The 18,381-nt window shown below is 37.6% G+C and overlaps 1 protein-coding gene across 1 annotated transcript in view; it reads right to left on the bottom strand.

Annotated features, from left to right (window-relative positions):
• Window positions 1–7,262, bottom strand: part of PRKACB (protein kinase cAMP-activated catalytic subunit beta) — a 116,922-nt gene extending 109,660 nt beyond the window's left edge. Inside the window, exon 1 of the mRNA XM_032494674.1 lies at window positions 6,948–7,262. Coding sequence (XP_032350565.1) covers window positions 6,948–6,993 — 46 coding nt within the window. The 5' untranslated portion in view covers window positions 6,994–7,262. The remainder of the gene's footprint in view (window positions 1–6,947) is intronic.
• Window positions 7,263–18,381: the final 11,119 nt, after the last annotated feature.

Below are 18,381 nucleotides of genomic sequence, written 5' to 3'. Positions count from 1 at the left end.
CCAAGTCCTGCTACTTTTTAAATGTACATCTTTCTTTTTTTAAAAAATAAATGTATAGGAATCATTGGATTATAAAGTTGGAAAAGACCCCAGCCTCATTATCAAACTCATCTTTCTCAATTTTATAGTACAGCTCGGAGGTATTAAAACACTTGTCTAAAGTGAACTAATGTAAAGCATTAGAAAACAGAATTTAGATTTTTCTTATTCTAAGTTCATATTCTTACTGTTAAACCACATTTTAAAGTTTTAATATCTATTTTAAAGGACTCTAGGGGAAGAATACTGATATTTACTTAGTACAACGTACGCTGGTACTGTATTTGACATGCTCTCTTCACTAGTCCACATGACTCTGCAAAGCTCGATAGCTTAGAGGATGCTTACTCTAATTATGAAAGTAACATTTCATCTAACTTTAAGTTATTTTGTTTATTTAAAGGTTACACTGTTCTCATCAGTGCTTTGACTTTTACTTTTTTCAAAACAAAAAAGTTACACCTTTAGAAGTTATAGTTCTTAATTTATAGAAGTTAGGTCAAATATCACACATAGTTCTATAGTTTCTAAACAGTTGACCTTAAAAGTAAAGCAAAATGAATATAAAACGTGGAAATGATCCTTTGGCCATCCAAGGTCATTTTCCCCCCCATAACTGGGAGAAGAAAAGACATTCCACATATAAAACCACCAATCAGAAGTCATTTCTCAGAAATGCCACAGGCACCTGTGTTCAGCATGCCCCCCCCCAAATCTGTTCCTCCCCTTGTATTCACTTCCTGATCCCATTACTGGCATCACAACCCATCCACCAAGACGCAGAAGCTAAACACTTGGGAGTTATTCCCAATTCCTCCTTTTCCTCATTCCCCACATGCTATCAGTAAAGTACAGCCTGCTCGTTTTTACTTTCCAAATTTCTCACATTTCAGATCCTTCCTGTATCCCTACCTCTGCCACTTTGATTCAGACCCTCAAAGTCCCTCACTTGAGTGAGTCTTTTACTTGATCTTCTTGCTTCCACTTCACTTGTTTCATGGTGACATCTTTACATTACCACCAAAGTAATTCTCTGTAAAATCCAAATTTAATCATGTCTGTCTCTTATTTCAAAGTCTACGATAGCTCCCTCATGTCCATGGGATAAAATTCAACCTCTTTTCATTATATGACCTCTGTCTACTTCCTCAGTCTCGTCTTTCATTATACAATCTCTTATTTTTCCTACCACTACCCCATCCTCTATCACTTAGTCATACTGGACAACTTACTTTCTTTCCTGAATATGCCATGCTGTTTCACTCCTCTGCATCTTTGCTCACTCTGTGCTCCCTCTGCTCAGAACACACTTCCTCCTGTAATCTTGCTGTTGAACATTTACCATTTTCAGTGCTCAACTCAAGACTCACCGCCTCTTTGAAGTCCTTTTTGAACCTCACCCCCACCCTCCTCAGTGGAAATAATCATACTTTCTATTGGCTCCCCCAATGAGCTTTTATGAAAATATTTTAACAGGTTTTCTTTTTTTTTCAAGTAAGTTGTTGACATGTCTGTCTTCCCCTTCTGAAATACATGCACTCTGGAGCAGGTACTGTATCCTATTCAACCTTTATGCCCATAGACTTGCAAAGTCTGTCACATACTAGAAGCTCAATATGTGGAATGAAAGAATGAATAAAGGAATGAACAAAGAAAAGAATAATATGGAATACTACTGGAGGAATATTGTTTAAATTAAGATAAACTACTCAAAATAATATGGTACTGGCCTAGGTATATTTACCTACCATAAATTCCACATTTTTTATTTAACATAATTTTTTCATTAAAAACCTAGGATTTATTCCCTTGAGGAAATGCGGACACATATATGTACTGACATTTCTTATCACCTAGATATATAATTTTATAAATTATACTAATTGTTTATTTTATTAATTTAATGGAATATCAAAATGATTTATGGTCAACTCCTAACTCTCTGACAGAATCTTAACAGCTATCTTGGCTTACCTAGGATCCTTTCATGTGCTGCTTCTGCCACTCAGCCTTGGCTTACTTTTCTAAGCTGGTTTTCATGCCTCTAATTATCCTGCGGCCAGCAACAAAAAGCAATAATCTGTTTATATCCTAAGTGGAGGACACTGACCAAGAGAACGGGAGAAATGGTTCCTGAATATGAGATAATTTTACACAGTAGATAATCTGCACAAAATGAATCACAGAATCATGGAACTGGGTGAGATAAGTAATCATCCAAATAATATTGCTATTTGCTTTGACTTCTCTTTTTTCTTTATTTTTCAACCCAAGGAAGGTCTTCTTCCAAAGATCTTCTGCCAATCCATTAAAATGGAACAAATATCTGCTACTGATTTTCCTTTTTAAAAAACTCTGATAACTGAAAGGTTTAAGGACATGAATGAGAGATGAGATCACTAAATTTTTCCTAATCAACACTTAAATCTTCAACATTTTTCAATAGAAATATATTCACTGAGATTCAGTATTAAAAACCAAAAAATTCTTGTAGAATCCAACAAGGAAATTAACTTTGTACATAACTTTTCAGATTATAACAAATTACTAAATTATAACAATCTATTCACCACATTTATAAATGCTTATTATGAGGAAATAATGAAGAATTAAGTTAATCCCTACTATGAGAAAAGATAAATTCAGCATTTTGTTCCTATATAAAAACTTATGGATCCACAAATCACCAAGATGACAGAATGATGGGTTGACACTTTCATTATATGTAAAGATACCTATGTTCTAAACCTGTGCTGTCCAATATACAAAACACTAATTGTCACATATAAGTTAAAAATTCAGTTTCTCAGTTGCCCCAGTCACATTTCAAGTGCTCAATACCTACCCGTACTTAGCGGCTACCACATGAGACAATACAGATAGGAACATTTCCATCACAGCAGAAAGTTTGATAGGATACTGCTATTCTAACCATGGTAAAATGCAAATTTCTAAATACTTTTAAAATGGAAATAGATGTTCAAAACGTAATTTTTTGATTGGCTATTTAACAGGAGGAGAAAGTATACATTTACAAATAAGAAAAAACTAAATATTAATGAAGGCTTTAAGTATATAAAATTAATTCCATATGGCTTAATTTGAAATTATACCATACTTAATCTGAAAAGACTTAAGGAAATTTACATTCTTCATCCTCATTTTACAGAAACTGAATCTAGAGGATAGTACAAAACAAAAACTCTTCAATATATTTACCATATCCAAATAAAGTCACTATTAAAAACTAAAATTTTTTATAATTAATAATAAACTGATTAACATGAAGACTAAGCTATTCTGTGTCTCAGATTTTCCATTGGCTATAGAGGCTGTTTGCACAATGGTTAGGATTTCAGGTTATAGGTTTAATGTTACTCCTTGACTTACTAGCTGTGCAACCTTAGGCAAGTCATTTAGGTTCTCTGAGCCTCCATTTTCTCATCTATAAAATGGAGAAACAACTGAACTACTTCATACGGTTGAAAAGATTAAGTGAAATTATGCATGCAAAGCCCTTAGAGAAACTGGCACATAGTAATCCCTTTAAAAATGCTAGTTTTTATGAAACTTACATTTTGATTGTACCTAATCTACTCGTAACTTTAACTTCCATTCACCTTCAAATTCTTAAGACAGAGAGACACTTTGGAAAACATTCAAAAATCATTATATGAACACTGGGTTACATGGCAGCTCTAACACTTGGAGTTATGGGAGAATCTGCATCCAAATCTCACCAACACTTCATCCACAGACTTCAACACCTTGACACTGACAGTTTAATACAAAGCCCCACAGGCAACATGTGGCGCGGGTGGGCGGGGCATCTAATTTTTTTTTAATTAAATAAATAAATACCCTCTCAAATTAAAATAAGTGTCGTGTGTTTTTATGTTGGGGACTGTGGGTAAAGTAAAAAGTGAAAGATATTTTGTAGGATAAGTAAAACAATTTTGAATGACAAGTTTAAAATTTCTCAGAGAATTACATGCACACTTATTTTTCTAAACTTTATACTTCGGTGTATTAGCTGAAGTTTAAATAACTACATCCAAATTTTGAGACGCATATACTTTTAGAGTAATTTTTTTTAAATACACAGAACAGTTAGGTATATAAAGGTAAGAGTTGTTCTTTCATTAAGTTTTAAGACATATTAATACAATGTCCTAGTTCACTGTAGCAGAATAATAGGTACCCAACCTAATGGTACCTTCAGAAACTGTGGAGATGAAAATGGAATCTCTCTAGCTTTCAAGTCTTACCCCAAAATGTTTTATTCTAAGAGTAGAGGGATAGATTTCAACAGAGTGCAACATAAGCACCAGATGGTCAAAGCTGAACAAGACCCTTCTCAAATATTTTTATGCCCAGCTTCCTTCTCCTGGAATATTTTTAGAACTAAGCTCCAGAGTTACCTGCATGCGCGGCATGGGCCAAATCCTTAAATCCTAACAGACCTGATAGTTTTTAATCATCATTTCAAATCAAACATTTTCCTATTGGCAGTTTTCAGAGTCTTAATTTCACTTTCCATAATGTTAGCACTTGTTATGTTTTGCTTTTCAGTTAACTTTTATATGCACATTTCTCTCTCATACTAGACAGTAAAATTTCTTGAACTTTTACTTAGGGTCTCCAAATGAAATTAATATTTTGTATACAATTTGAAAATATATGTATTAATTGAGTATGCAGTGATGTCGAACGGAGTCAGGGCACCAGATTCTGTCCTTTTCTTTGCTATCACTAACAGCATGATCTCAACTCCAGTTTCTTCAGCGGTCAGGCTCTGGCTTTGAAATGGAATGATTACTTAGGCTGATCTCTAAAAACACTAATATTCCTAAAAGTTTATACAGTTTAAATAACTACATTCAAATTTTGAAAGGCATATATTTTCATGAGTAATTTTTAAAAAATATACAGAACAGTTGGGTATATAATGGTAAAAGTTGTTCTTTCATTAAGTTTCAAGATATATCGATAAAATTTGTTTGTCCACAGTAGAACAGCAACTAACCCTAACCCTAACCTGATAACATTGCTCCAACTAAAATTACAAGCTGATCAACATGTGACATTTCAAATGACTGTCCCAACGAGACATCACTTGTTATTTTCTTTTATCACTTCACAACATTTATTCAAACTACTATAATGAGTTTAGTTTCCATAATAAACTTAAGTTTCCATAAATAAACATACATAAAAAGCTGGCTAACATACTTAAGAACTAGGCTGTCACTAACAATGAAAGCTTAGGAAAGAATTTATTAATAGGAATAATTTCAATCTATTTAGATAAATATTAAAGTTTCCATTCTGTTTTCTGTAAATATACCAAGATTATCCCACAGCTATGAGCTTCAAATTAATACTGTCTAGGGGAAAATTAGTTTGATAACTTAATAGAAATATATAGATCACAGAAGAGTCTACTATCATTGATAAAAATATAAACACTGTCAAGCCAGCACCTATTAATGAAAATCACTAATATGATTCAATTACCAAGCACACTCTTTGTAATACTTAGCACGTTTTATCTTTAACTTAATAGATAGAGCTTTAAGTTAAAAGGGAAAATGATACAAGGCACAAATAATTGTTTACACTTTCTGCATTTTTAACACTTTCTTTACAGTTAGTTACTACATATGTGCAATTTTAAAGAATCACTAAAGTTCTACTTCTACTTTTTTAAATCTCCATGTCACATATTAAACTTTAAACATTAAACTTTTCTGGAGCTCCCCAAAATTAACACCAAAACTTTAGTGGTGAAACATGAACTATATAATCTGATCTAACTATTCACATTAAACGCAATGAATGACTAAATCTTTCCAAATCAATTCTGCCTATTGATATCGAAACAAGCTATTTCCTTCATGATAAGTTATGCAATTAACCTAAAACATGTTACAAACATAAAAACATTATTAAAAGATGCTATTTATACAAATGGGGAATTAATCTTCAGGCATTCCCTCAAGTGCTGAGTGAGATGTCACTCTTGGTAATATAACAAATACCACTTGTTATCTGGTCATTCTGAATTATAAAATCTGAGCTGAACCTGGCAAAGGCAAAAACCATTCAGTTTCATTGACTGATAAATAAAATCATATAGCCATACAAAAATCCATGATTTTTCACTGTTGGGTGTAAAGCATAGACTGCCTGCACTTTCAGCTCTTAGAAGAAATCCACCGTATTCTGGAAGCACTTCAAATCAAGAGTGGCCTGTAAGTTTTACAGACATTGTAGCAAATCCTTGAATGTCTCAAGAAAAGGCAAACCTACCTTGCCTTTTTTTTTTCTCTAATGGATAAAGTTGCTATTTACTCACTAAATATTTTCCACTCCTAATCTCAAAAGATGGAGGATCTCTAAAGCACAGTTGCCCACTGTGGATTAACCTCACCTGCGGAGGGCCCGACTAGCAGTGCTTCACCTGGTGATAAGGTTGGGTTGGACCCAAGTGATGGAGGGAAAAGAGCCAACTCTGCTCACAGCACTACCTGTGGCTCCCAAAGAGGGGCTCCAGGGGATGGAGCAGGGTTAGGATGGTCCAAGAGACTTCTTTAACTGGACCCTATTTGGGGAAACGTCTAAGCGTGTGTGCGTCCCCCTGGCTCCAGAGAGAAAGGGACTCGCGAAGACCGCTCTCCTCCCTCGCCCTCTGCATCCGGCCCTCCAAGCTCAGCCCTCAAGCCGGAGCTGGGGGAGGGGGTGGAGGAGGAAGGCTCCCGGTCCCCAGGGCCCCCCGAGCGGCTCCCGGCGGCCGGCGCGAGGCCTGGACCGTGCCCGCGGCCTCCGGGCTCCGACCCGCAGGGACGCTTGCTGCCCCGCGCCGGCCTGCCCGCCCCGCGGGCCCCCAGACCCGGCCCCTGACTCACCGCTCTCCACCTCGCTGCCTTTCTTGGCGGTCGCCGCGTTCCCCATGACTGGAGCGATGGAAGGAAGGGGTCAAGGAGGGGAAGGGGGTCCGAGGCCGACCCCACCGCTCCACAGGCTTAGGCAGCTCCCGCTGCTGCACGGGTCAGAGCGCTCAGTGCTCCCGGCGCTGGCGCCCGGAGTCCGGGCGGGAAGACTGGGCCGGCTCTGAAGCCAGGGCTTCAGCGAACTCCTCAGCCCCGGAGGCAGCTGCTGTAGCGGCGGCGGCAGCGGCGGCGGCGGCGGCGGCGGCGGCGGGCAGACACTCCCCCTTCCCCCGCCCCGCCCTCCCTGCGCGCCCCCGGCAGCCGCGCGCCCCGTCCCGGACCCTGTCTCTCTCCCCAGGCGGGCGCGCGCGCCGGAAGTGACGTGCCAGCCCGGGACCCGGGCGGCGGGCTGAGGGGGGCCGGTCCTCGGCGGCTGGTCCCGGTAACCCCGCCGGCACCTCCGCGGCCCACCGAGCCGGGAGGGACGTGGAGGCCCAGGCCTGCTCGCGAATGCCCATCCCCGCGATATGGGAGGCGGCGTGGGGACCGTTAGCTTTGAGGAATCCGTCGTCTGTCAGCCTGGCGTCCCCGTGGAGCAGGGCTGCGGGAGGCCGTGCAGGGGCTCGGGTGGCTGTCTCTGTGTCCCGCATCGTGGCGGCTCATCACTCAGAGGCTGCCTTGGCCCCACCTTCCCACAGGCCGGAGAGGACCGCACTGGTGGGGAGGAGATCTCCCGGAGTGGGGAGCCCTCTGGTTCTCGCCTCGGGACCTTGCGGACTGGTCGGTATCAGCCGGGGGAATAACCTTGTCCCTAATCTGGATCGTGGTTCCGAGCATCTCTTTGCGTCGCGGATCCAGGTATTCGCCGAGCCCACCACGATGTCCTCCCAGTTCTTAGGCACCAGTCACATGCCTTTTGATGTTTCCAGTTAAGCTTTCATTCGCTGTGGTTTTGCAGGATCGCCCTCACAGGTTTTGTCGTAGCTCAAGCGGAGAGAAAGTGTTACTGTTTCTGCAGAATGCCTTTTGATGTTTGATGTGAGTCATTGTATTTAGCAAGTCTCTGTGTAGAGGTCAAAATAAATGCATTCCCAATTGGTAGTTGCGTTTTTATTAATATACATCTTAGAGCACTTGAATTTGTGAGTAGTTTTACCTACCAGCTAATTTACGTGGCACTCGGGTACTTTTTGTTGCCTGTTCTTTGAACTTCGCGCTGTGAGCATTTATTCTAAATTTGGTGTATAAGACTAACCCGAGGGGCAGAGACTACATAAATTTATTTTGTGTCTCCAGCACCAGGCATGTAGGTGTTTAACGGATACCTGTTGACTTGAAAGTAAGCAGAGGAAATCTCTCAGAATTTTTTTTTTTAAATATCTAATTACTGACAAAAATGGAGTGTAGTTTCTCAGTAAGTTCTTCCTGCTATTTCTTACTACCAGTTCTATTAAACTAATTTAACAAAGATTTATGTCATGTACAGTGTATTCCAAGCACTACCATTCAAATAGCAACTCATTTGATCCTCAAGAACCCTACGAGATAGGTAATTTTCTACCATTTTTTTACTTGTAAACAAACAGAGCCACAGAGAAGTTAAACAATTTGCCAGCTGTTATCTTGTGGAAGCAGGATTTGAACCTGGGTAGTTGGGCTCCAAAGTCTTTTTGTCCATAATGTTATGTAGATGTTATGGTAAATTGCTTTCTCTCCATTTGAAATCTCATTGACATGAAAAGATGGACGCATAGTAAGTTTATTTCTTGGGGAAATTCATTATTTTGTTTTCTGGGTTTCCATTAAATCCGAGTAACATAGAAATAATAAGAGAATGAAGGATTTGGACGAGGTGCTATGAGGTTTAGTGTCAGCATGCATCCATGTTGCAACAATGGCACATCCTTCCAAATCACATTTAGTTTTGTGTTGTGGCTATGATATTTTGACCTATGTACATAGAAAGTTCAATAAATAGCATTAAAGTCATATACCAAATTAAAGACAACTTCTTGATACACTTTATTCTGGAGAGAATCTTTCTAGAATCATGGAATACTCCTGCTGCCCTCATTGGGGTGAGTTTTAAAATGTATGCCTTTTTAAAGACGAGCTTTACAATAAAAAAGTGGTTTTGTGCATTATTTGTCCCTATCCTTAACATAATTTTGAATTCTAGGTCTCAAACAAGAGGGCAGCCATCTGTTTAATAAATCATTAATTTGCAGAAGGGACAGTTGACAGTGATTACAGAGTTAAGATACATTATAACTATATCCTGGAAAATTAATAAGTAAAAAATTCAGCTCTACAAATTTCTCCCTTTCTCTCTCAATTTAACTTTATTATTCATTGGTTAAGAAATTGTTAATAAAGAAAAAATGATCAGTTGGAAATATCTTGTTATTTTTCTTTTTTCCAAATATTATTATTATTATCTGTGTTTTTTTATATTAACTTACACTGCTGCTCTGATTCAAAAAAGATTATACTTAGAGTATAGTTTCATTAATAGTTTTCAATTAGTTAACATTGACAATCATCTACTTGTAATTATATATAAGTTGCTTTTTCATTATTAGAGAAGAGTTCTCTTTAGGAATCAGTTGTGTATGTAGCATCTAAAAGACTATGTTTCAAGAACAGTTTTTTTACATCCAGAAGGGCAGAAATTTTATTAACTGTACAGTTATTCTTGAGTGATCAGAGCTAGCATGGGCAATTGCTCTCCTTTGCCACTAATGCCTTTGCTATAACCTAGACAGGTACAAAGGTAGAACTGTATCTTGTTTCCCTAGGAAAGCAGATGCAGAAAGAAGGAAGTGATACAGAGAAAAGACTGAGCTCCCTTCCATATAATATTTTATCTAAGAACATACAGCACTATGTAGCAGGGAAAATTGGTGGTTGCTTTGGAAATAATTACACTTACATTTTCTGATACTTAATACAAATATTTCACATGCCATTTTTTCAATCTGATCCCCACAACAAACCTACAAAAAAAAGATTATTTTGGCCACATTTTACAAATGAGAAAAAATGTCAAAGAAGTGAAGTAATTAGGCCAAGGTCATTCAAATGGTAAGTGGCAGAGCACAAGATTATATGCCATTACTGTGTGAGACTAATGTAATGTCAATCATATTAAGATTAGGTTTTATTATCCCCATTTTGCAGTTGAGAAAACTAAGGCTCAGGAGCAAAGAGCCTTGGCTCTCTTCTTCCTAGGGTCATCCCTTCAATCAGGAGTGAGAAAGTGGGGAAAAATTAGTAAATTTTTATTCCTATTTATTTTCTAGTTTTTACTTATATTATCAGCTAGATTTCTAAGTCTTTTTAAAGTAAAATACCCTCAAAAGCAATGTATGTCAGAAATACTTGTTCTGTCTTTACAACCACCAGGACAGATAAACTGAAATTATTAATTGTTGGAAAATATGACTACGTCATTTTGTTCTGTATTTTACATCAAGTAAGTGCAAGTGAGAATTGATTTAACCATCATAAGTTTATGACTGTTTTAAATGATAACTAGTAATCCACACAGTCTAATATTTCATTATTATACAGTATTATACCTTCTAGACCAAATGATACCACATTAAATATCAGGCAAAGGGCAGGCTAATACTTCCAAAATGAGGAAGTAATTTTATAGTTAATAAAGTACAAATATGATCACTGTTCCATAGCATTCCAGTACAGTACAAAGTTTTCTAGTTAAGTATAATTCTAATCCCTTTGTTCAAGAACAAGTTTATTGTTTGAAGTTTGATATTCACCTTTTTGGGGATTCCCTTACAGATGAAGAGACTGAAATAATGACTGTGGTTAAGTAACCTGCTAAAAGTCAACAAAAATGAGCACACAGAGTGGAATTGGAGCTTATCTCTTGGATAGGGACTGGAATACAAACTGAAAATATTAAGGAAAAAAGAGAAAACATGGGAGGGAGAACAAAAACCAACATTTTCCCCCTTTCTTGACATGTAATATACTCAGGAAAATATATATTTGTTTTAGATATTCTGATTTTACTAGTGTGTTTTATCAGAACTATGACTAAATTTCTGCTATTTCAGTTTTGCACTATGCATTTTTTAGCAATAAGTAGATGAAAAATAACACACAAATTTACAAAACACTTGCTTCTTTATGAAATCACCAAAGAGGTATGGCATGAACTTTCATGAAATCTCAGCTTTTATAATCGAAGCCCATCTTTGAGCAAGGTGAATCTGGCCCACTAAATTAAAATTAAATCTGTATTATTAATAGTGACAAACTACAGTGGTGTGTAGTAAAGTAGAAAGGGTCTGAGCTCTGTAGTTGGAAACATCTGGGTACAAGTTCTGGTATAGCCACTATCTGTGACCTTCACATAAATTACTTTATTTCCCTTTGCTTTAGTTTCCCAGAGTGTGAAGTTATATGGATTAAATTAAATCATCTATGAAAAAAACTTCTTATATAATATGCGCTTAATAAATATAACCCTGCACCCCACCTCCAATAACATTCTATGTTTTCTTGCATTTATGTTTCAATAACAATCATTCAACAAATATGATTACAACAAATTTAATGAATTCTTACTATATACAAAGCAAGATAAGGATACAAAGATGACTAAAATGTGTTCCCAACACTCAGGAAGTTTTGTTTAAGGTAAGAAGGACATAGAAGTAATTATGTAAAATAAGACTAATTAACTTTGTACTATAATATAAATATGAATGAATCACTGAGAAAACATAAAGTGCTGTTAAATCATCAACCACAGAGAGAAATTAGCATTGAATTTTCCTCTTAAACAGGTGGGAAAGATAATTGAAAACTAAGAACAGCATGAGCAGAACATACCAGAGCAGACGTTGTAGAAGGATGTGGTAAGAGGTACCACCTTCACACTGGAATGTAAGCTACTTTGTCATCACTGTATCTGCTGTATCCAGAGTGACGTCTGTGAAAAAAGTAGATGCTCAATAAATGTTGAATGAATGAATGGTAGTTTCAGACTAGATTGTGCTCATTTGGGGAAAACTTACATGCCTTTTAAGAATGTGGACTTTGTTCACTATGCAATAGAGAAACGTTGAAGACATTTAAAGAAAGGAGGAATATAATCCACATTTTATTAGTAAGCTAACTTTTATAGCAGTGTGATGGATATGTTGGATGAACAGTGGATTGGCAGCAAGCAGACCCGTAAGGTTAATTGTAATAGAAGAATGATGTGAAGTTGAGTGGTGAAGCAGCAGTGGAAGAGAAAAGAGAGGACAGGTGTGAGACATTTGAATGTAAGGGCAATAGGATTTAGTAACTATTAGGGCTCTAGCATAGTACAACTGTTAGAAGCCAAATTTAATCTAACGTAAGACAAAACAAGAAGAATTTATTGGGTCAAAGAACTGAAAAGTCTAGATTAGACATGGTCTCAGGCTTAGGTCAACCCAAGAGTTCAAGGCTATGTATCTCCACCTATGTAACTAATTCGGTTGGTATACTGAGTATATTCTGTGAAATAGTCTCTCTCCACGTGACAGATTTACATTCTCCCAGCTTAGCAATTTAAAGAACAATGCCTTCTCTTTCCTAATATCTGTATATTATAAATATGTTATATATATTTGTTCTGTATGGATCACATGACCATTCCTGTGAAGAGGAGGCAGGGCACCACGACTGACATGAAGTGAGAGAAGGGCCATTTTCTAGAAGAAATTGTCATATAGGGTAGACAAAAACAACAGATGCTTAATACAGTGAAAATAAGAAAGCGTTCTCAATCAATTTTCCATCCTGGGTAACTGGATAACAGAAGTCAGGAATGAAGGAGAGAAAACTAGTTTTTAAATGAACGAGGCAAGTGTGATTTGGGTCATCCTGAGTCTGACTTAGTAGCGTGACATCTATCTGGGGATGGTGAACACAGGCACACGTTGAGTTAGATCAATACAGGAGTTGTGAATGCAGTGTAGATGAGAGTCAAAACAAGGCAGCTAGGGATGGGAGGTTATAGAACAGAGAATAACGAGGAGTGCTGACAGCATCCTGGGGTGATAGGAGCCTGGAGTGATCAGACAAGCTGAAAAAGAACCAGGAAAGACAGTCACAAGTCAAGAAAGAAAGAGGGCCACCTATTTGATTGACTGCATACTAGGAATTGACATATATATAAGTGAAATGATATAAGTGAAACTGAAATTCATGGAAAGAATATACAGATGCTTGCAGGACAGGAAAAAAAAAAAAAAAAAAAAAGCTGAAGGACCAGGCTTGGCACAGTCAAGAACGAAAGCAGCTCCACAAAGTCGAATTAATAGTTGCTGCTTGACATTTTCCCCTGAAATGGAACGAAAACAACAAAAATACTGCTTTCGGTCTTGTTCCTTTTCCCACAATTCAGTTTCTAAGGAGAGAATTCAGTTGGCCTACCTTGGGTTAAGTTTCTGCTTCTTCCTCAGCACAGGGCAACTGATTAGCAGTCCCATGAGACTTGTCAGTGGGGAAGCAGAAATTTCCCAGTACCAAAAAAAAGAAAGAAAGAAAAAGATGGACTAGAAGTTGAGCTCTCAATAAGACGACAACGTCCACTGCAGAGGGTTTATTTAAGTGTTAGTGAAGGCAAGTATTTCTCCTCAGTGCAGCTGTAATGGACTACTTTTTCTGCCCCCCACCCCAAAATGTGCTGGACTTTATCATAAAATCATAGAATTTTTTCATTTAAATTTACCAGAAATATTCTGTTACCTGACATGGTAGGCAAAATAATGCCCTTCCCAAAGATGTCCGTGTCCTAATTTCCAGAATCTGAATGTTACTTCGAATGACAAAGGGAAATTATGATTGCAGATGGAATTAAGATTGTTAATCAGCTAGAAAAAATTCTCACCACTAAAGTTCCTTATTTTGAACTATCCCTTTGGGTCCAGTGCAGTCACAAAGGTCCTTAAAATTGGAAGAAATAACCTGAAGATGTCGGAATGATGTTACATGAGGACTCAACGCCACTGCTGACTTCGAAGATGGAGGAAGGGGGCCAAAAGTCGAGGAATGTGGGCAGCCAAGGGAAGGTAAAAAAAAACAAGGAAATGATTCTTTCCTAGAGTCTCCAGAAAGGAACTCAGCCCTGCTGACATCCTGAGATTAGGCCATTGAGACCTGGGTCAGGTTTCTGACCTATTGAACTGTATGATAATAATAGTGTGTTGTTTTAAGCCACTAAATTTATGGTAATTTGTTACAGCAGCAATTGAAAAATAAAACATGCCGCATCATTTTAAAAATAGAGTAGATGTGAGATAGGTAAGATGATTTGCTAAGTTGTCTGAGACAAAACCAAGATTGAAACCCAGGCTCTAAATTTTCAAGCTAAGGTTCATTCCACGTCACACAGGGTGTTTTTTAAATTCTTACCACTGAAACTCATTATTTGGAAACACTGATTTCCTGGAAACAGGATGAAAAAGGAAAAGAAAGTTTAATTTGCTTCTAAATTGTTCTGTTAAATAACTATTGAGTGTGTAAAGAGAATAAAGTCAAATAAAACTTAAGGTTTTCTGATCTGGAAGTTTAAGGGACTATTTAAATAACATCTGTGGAACGTGGCAGAACCGTGGTTGAAAATTAAGGTGATTGTCCTTTTTTTCTTTTACTTCAAATCTGGCAACTCCTCTTCTCAATATTCATTTCCAAACGTTTTGGTTTATACTATGTACTACTTATAACCACAATTGTTCTCTAAGAAATGATGAATCTTGTTAAATAAAAGGTACTATATGTATATTTTTAAAAGAATAATTGTGCAAATTTAGGAGTGGCTAGAGAGAATTGAATTGTTCAGTCTAATTAAGGGAGAGTTCAAAATTCCAGGGCAATCCAGGAGGGAGTAAGTGAAGAAGAAGAGATAAGAAAGGAAGAATTAGCAAGATGTCAGGAGACTGGTGTTTTTATATGGAGTTTTTATATAGAGTTAAAAGGTCTAACATGTGATTCTGAGTTTTTTCCTATGTAACACTCAAGATAGCCCCTAAATCTTCAACTACATTTTTCCTGCGTAAAACAGCTTTGTATTTGTGGCTGTATTGCTGGTAGATACAGCCAGTGTCCAGGTTCTTGTCCTGTCCCGTCCCAGAAAGAATTCAGAGAAAACACAGAGAGATTAAGAAAGTAAAGTGAGGATTTATTAAGGGATGGATAGTACACACTCTAAGGGAGAGCGGGCAGGCTCAGGCGAGCGGCTGCTCTGTGTTTCTTTGGCACATTGGTTACATAGAGTGTAGAGATGAATGGGCAGAATATTCAGAGGAGGGAAGAGTTTGGAGTCATATTCCCTGATTTTCATTCCAACTCCACCTTCCTGAAGGGAGGAAGGATTTTTATCCGTATTTAGTCTTTTTGTTTGTTTGTTTTGTTTTGTTCTTTTTGGGGGGGGGAGGGGAGGTAATTAGGTTTATTTATTTATTTAAAAAAATTTTTTAAATGGAGATACTGGAACCCAGGACCTCATGTATGCTAAGCACACACTCTACCACTGAGCTATGCCTTCCCCCCTTGTCCTAATTTAGTCTTGATTGGAAGTGTCATGGTGTCAGTGCATGATGGGTACTTCTAATCTGCAAGGCTAATTTTATTGTAATGAGGGCATAATAAGCAAAAAGTTACATTCGGTCGCTGGAGATTCCTGCCTTTTCCCACCCTTTCTTTGTTGGCCTCCAGGCCTCTCATCACCCCAAAAGGTGTGACCACTTATCAACCCAGAGGTTCCTGCTTTTCTTTCTCTGCCCAGGGACCCCTGCTGCTCACATGATGTGTGGTTTCCTGCATTTGGCCTGTGCCCGTCCTTTCTGCCCAATTCCTGCCATTTGGCCTGTGTCCCCCTTTCTCTGTTCATGTCTAGCTATCTGCCAGCTCTAGTAGCTGCTCTGAAGGAAATAAAGTATAAAGGATAATAATGCCTTGACCTAAAATTATGGTGGAAAAGTGAATAGTCATAAGCTATTATAGAACAAAGAGCAAAAGTTCCCCAGAGGCAGGAAACCAAAGCCAGAGGGGTCCATGAAAACATAAGTCCACGAGAAGTTTGTACAAAATCATAAGGAGGGCTTTGGATCCTAGTATCCACTTAACAGGAATTTGAAGCAGTGTTTTGTAGAGAATTAAGTAGCCGGAAGGGTTACACAATCACCACCACCAACAACAACAACAAAGCCAACAATAATTGTAATCATAACCAAAATGCATAGAAGATTCTCTATGTACCAGGCCCTGCACTAAACCCTAAAAATATATTACTTTATATAATTCACACAGCAATCCTATGAAGTAGGAACTATTAGATTTCCATTTCACAAGGTGAACACGAGGCACAGAAAGGTAAAGTAACTGGCCCAAGATTTTACACCCAGGAAATGAAGAACTTGATATACTTCATTTGAACCGAGATCGGTCTCATTCTAGAACTTGAATCACTGGAATCAGCATTTCTAAAAGCCTAGTCCAGACCATCCGCATTACTATGATTGATATATTTTGAAAACGCAGAGTCCTGGACCCAGTCCAAGCCAATTAAATATAAATCTTTTGTCTGGGTTCTAATTAATCTACTTCTTAACAAAATGTGATCCTTGTGTATATGTGTGTGTAATTCTGATGTGGTTAAGTGTGATCCTTACACATGCTTAGGTTTGAGAACCATGACCCTATTGTGTTGCATTCAAAGTCTTAAATGCCCCAGATGAACAGCTCTAACACAAGCTAGTCAGGCAAACCTTGAGAATACTTGGGTTAGTATGGGACTTCTGGAAATGGGGCTGAAAATCTATCTAGTATACTCATTCTTTGCTATCTGTTTATACACATGTACAATATGGTGTTGAGAAAAGGGTAGAAGGTGGAAAACTAACAATTATTGAGTCTTACTTTGCGCCATATAGTTCAAGACACTTACATAAATGCTTTTAATGCCAAATAATTATTCAAGCTACCCACCATCCTGGCTTCCAGATAACACAGAATTCTAGGTCTTCAGATTTCTTTTGTGTGGATAACTGCATTAGTCTTATAGCCAGTCTCTTACCCCCAGTTTCTCATCTCTTCTATTAAATATTCTTATATTGTTAAAATAGAGCATATCTAACAAAGAGTATGTAAATATGAAAATGCAGATTCAATAATGATTAATAATAATAATAATAATAATAATAATAATAATAATAATAATAATAATAATAATAATAAAAACAAAATTCATGCACCTACATCCAGGCCAGAAAGAGAATATTATCATAGTCAGATGAATCCTGAGACCTTCTAATTCATTGTCCCCATCCAAAGATAAGCATTACCCTGAATTAATCTTTTTTTTTGCTTTCCTTTATAGGTATTGTGGGAAATTGTTTATGTTTTTTATTTCACTACCTAAGTATATAGCTCTTAAAATACAGTTTTAAGTTTTTCCTGCTGTAAAAATTTACAAGGATTCTTTTGTAACTTGCTTATTCCACTCAACATTTTTTGGAGGTGAAATCATGTTGATGTATGTGCTGTAGGTCATTCATTGTTTTGTGTGTGTTTCTTACTTAATATATAGTTGATTAATTAATATTGAATTCACAGCCAATAGGACAGTAACTCATGCCCGAATGATGCTTGTCTAACACATATTTTCTCAATAAAGCACACCACAACTTTCTTGAACTTGGGAACACTAGACAGCATCTCAGATCTTCCCTTGGGGGCCATTTTAAACAGCAAAATCACCAACAGAAAACACAAAAAAATGCAAAAAACTTGGCACTAAATAGACCAAAAAGAACACCCATTTATTGTATGAGAGATGAGCATGGGTTTGTTCCATCTCAGGGGAGCATGTGTGCAACAAATGGCTCAAATTTTTTGCAGTTATGTATGATCACAAATGACCGCAAAAGTGCTGTGAGTATTGATTCTGGGGTACAAATAAATTCTAGCAAGTGGGTGAATTCACAAATATGGAGTCCATGAATAATCAGAATTGACTGTATTTCCTCCTCAAGCAGGGACACCTGCCTGTTCAAGACAATGAGGAGTAGGGAAGGTAGATCTTGAAGGTGGCCAGCACTGTCTTTGAGGCACATGTCTGAAGTGAGTTTCTTGCAAGATTTTTAGCTAAAGGGAGACTGCTACCTTCTAATAAGGGGCAGGGGTCTGTTCTGCTGTTCAGAGTATTCTGGTTGTCCTAGTCTTAGGCATGCCTATGGTTCTTAGAATTATGTCCTTTTCCTATCAGGTCCCTGTCTTTGACATTGGAGCCCTGGAAAGGCTGGGCTTCCCATTTTTATCATAGCACTGGCACTCTTACAGACAAATCTTGAGTCTAATTTTCATATAGGTTGCAGAAAATGGGAATTACCTTTAACACTAC

This window comes from Camelus ferus, chromosome 13 (genome assembly GCF_009834535.1).
Source record: "Camelus ferus isolate YT-003-E chromosome 13, BCGSAC_Cfer_1.0, whole genome shotgun sequence".
Taxonomy (NCBI): domain Eukaryota; kingdom Metazoa; phylum Chordata; class Mammalia; order Artiodactyla; family Camelidae; genus Camelus; species Camelus ferus.
This window is presented reverse-complemented; position numbering and strand designations above follow the sequence as displayed.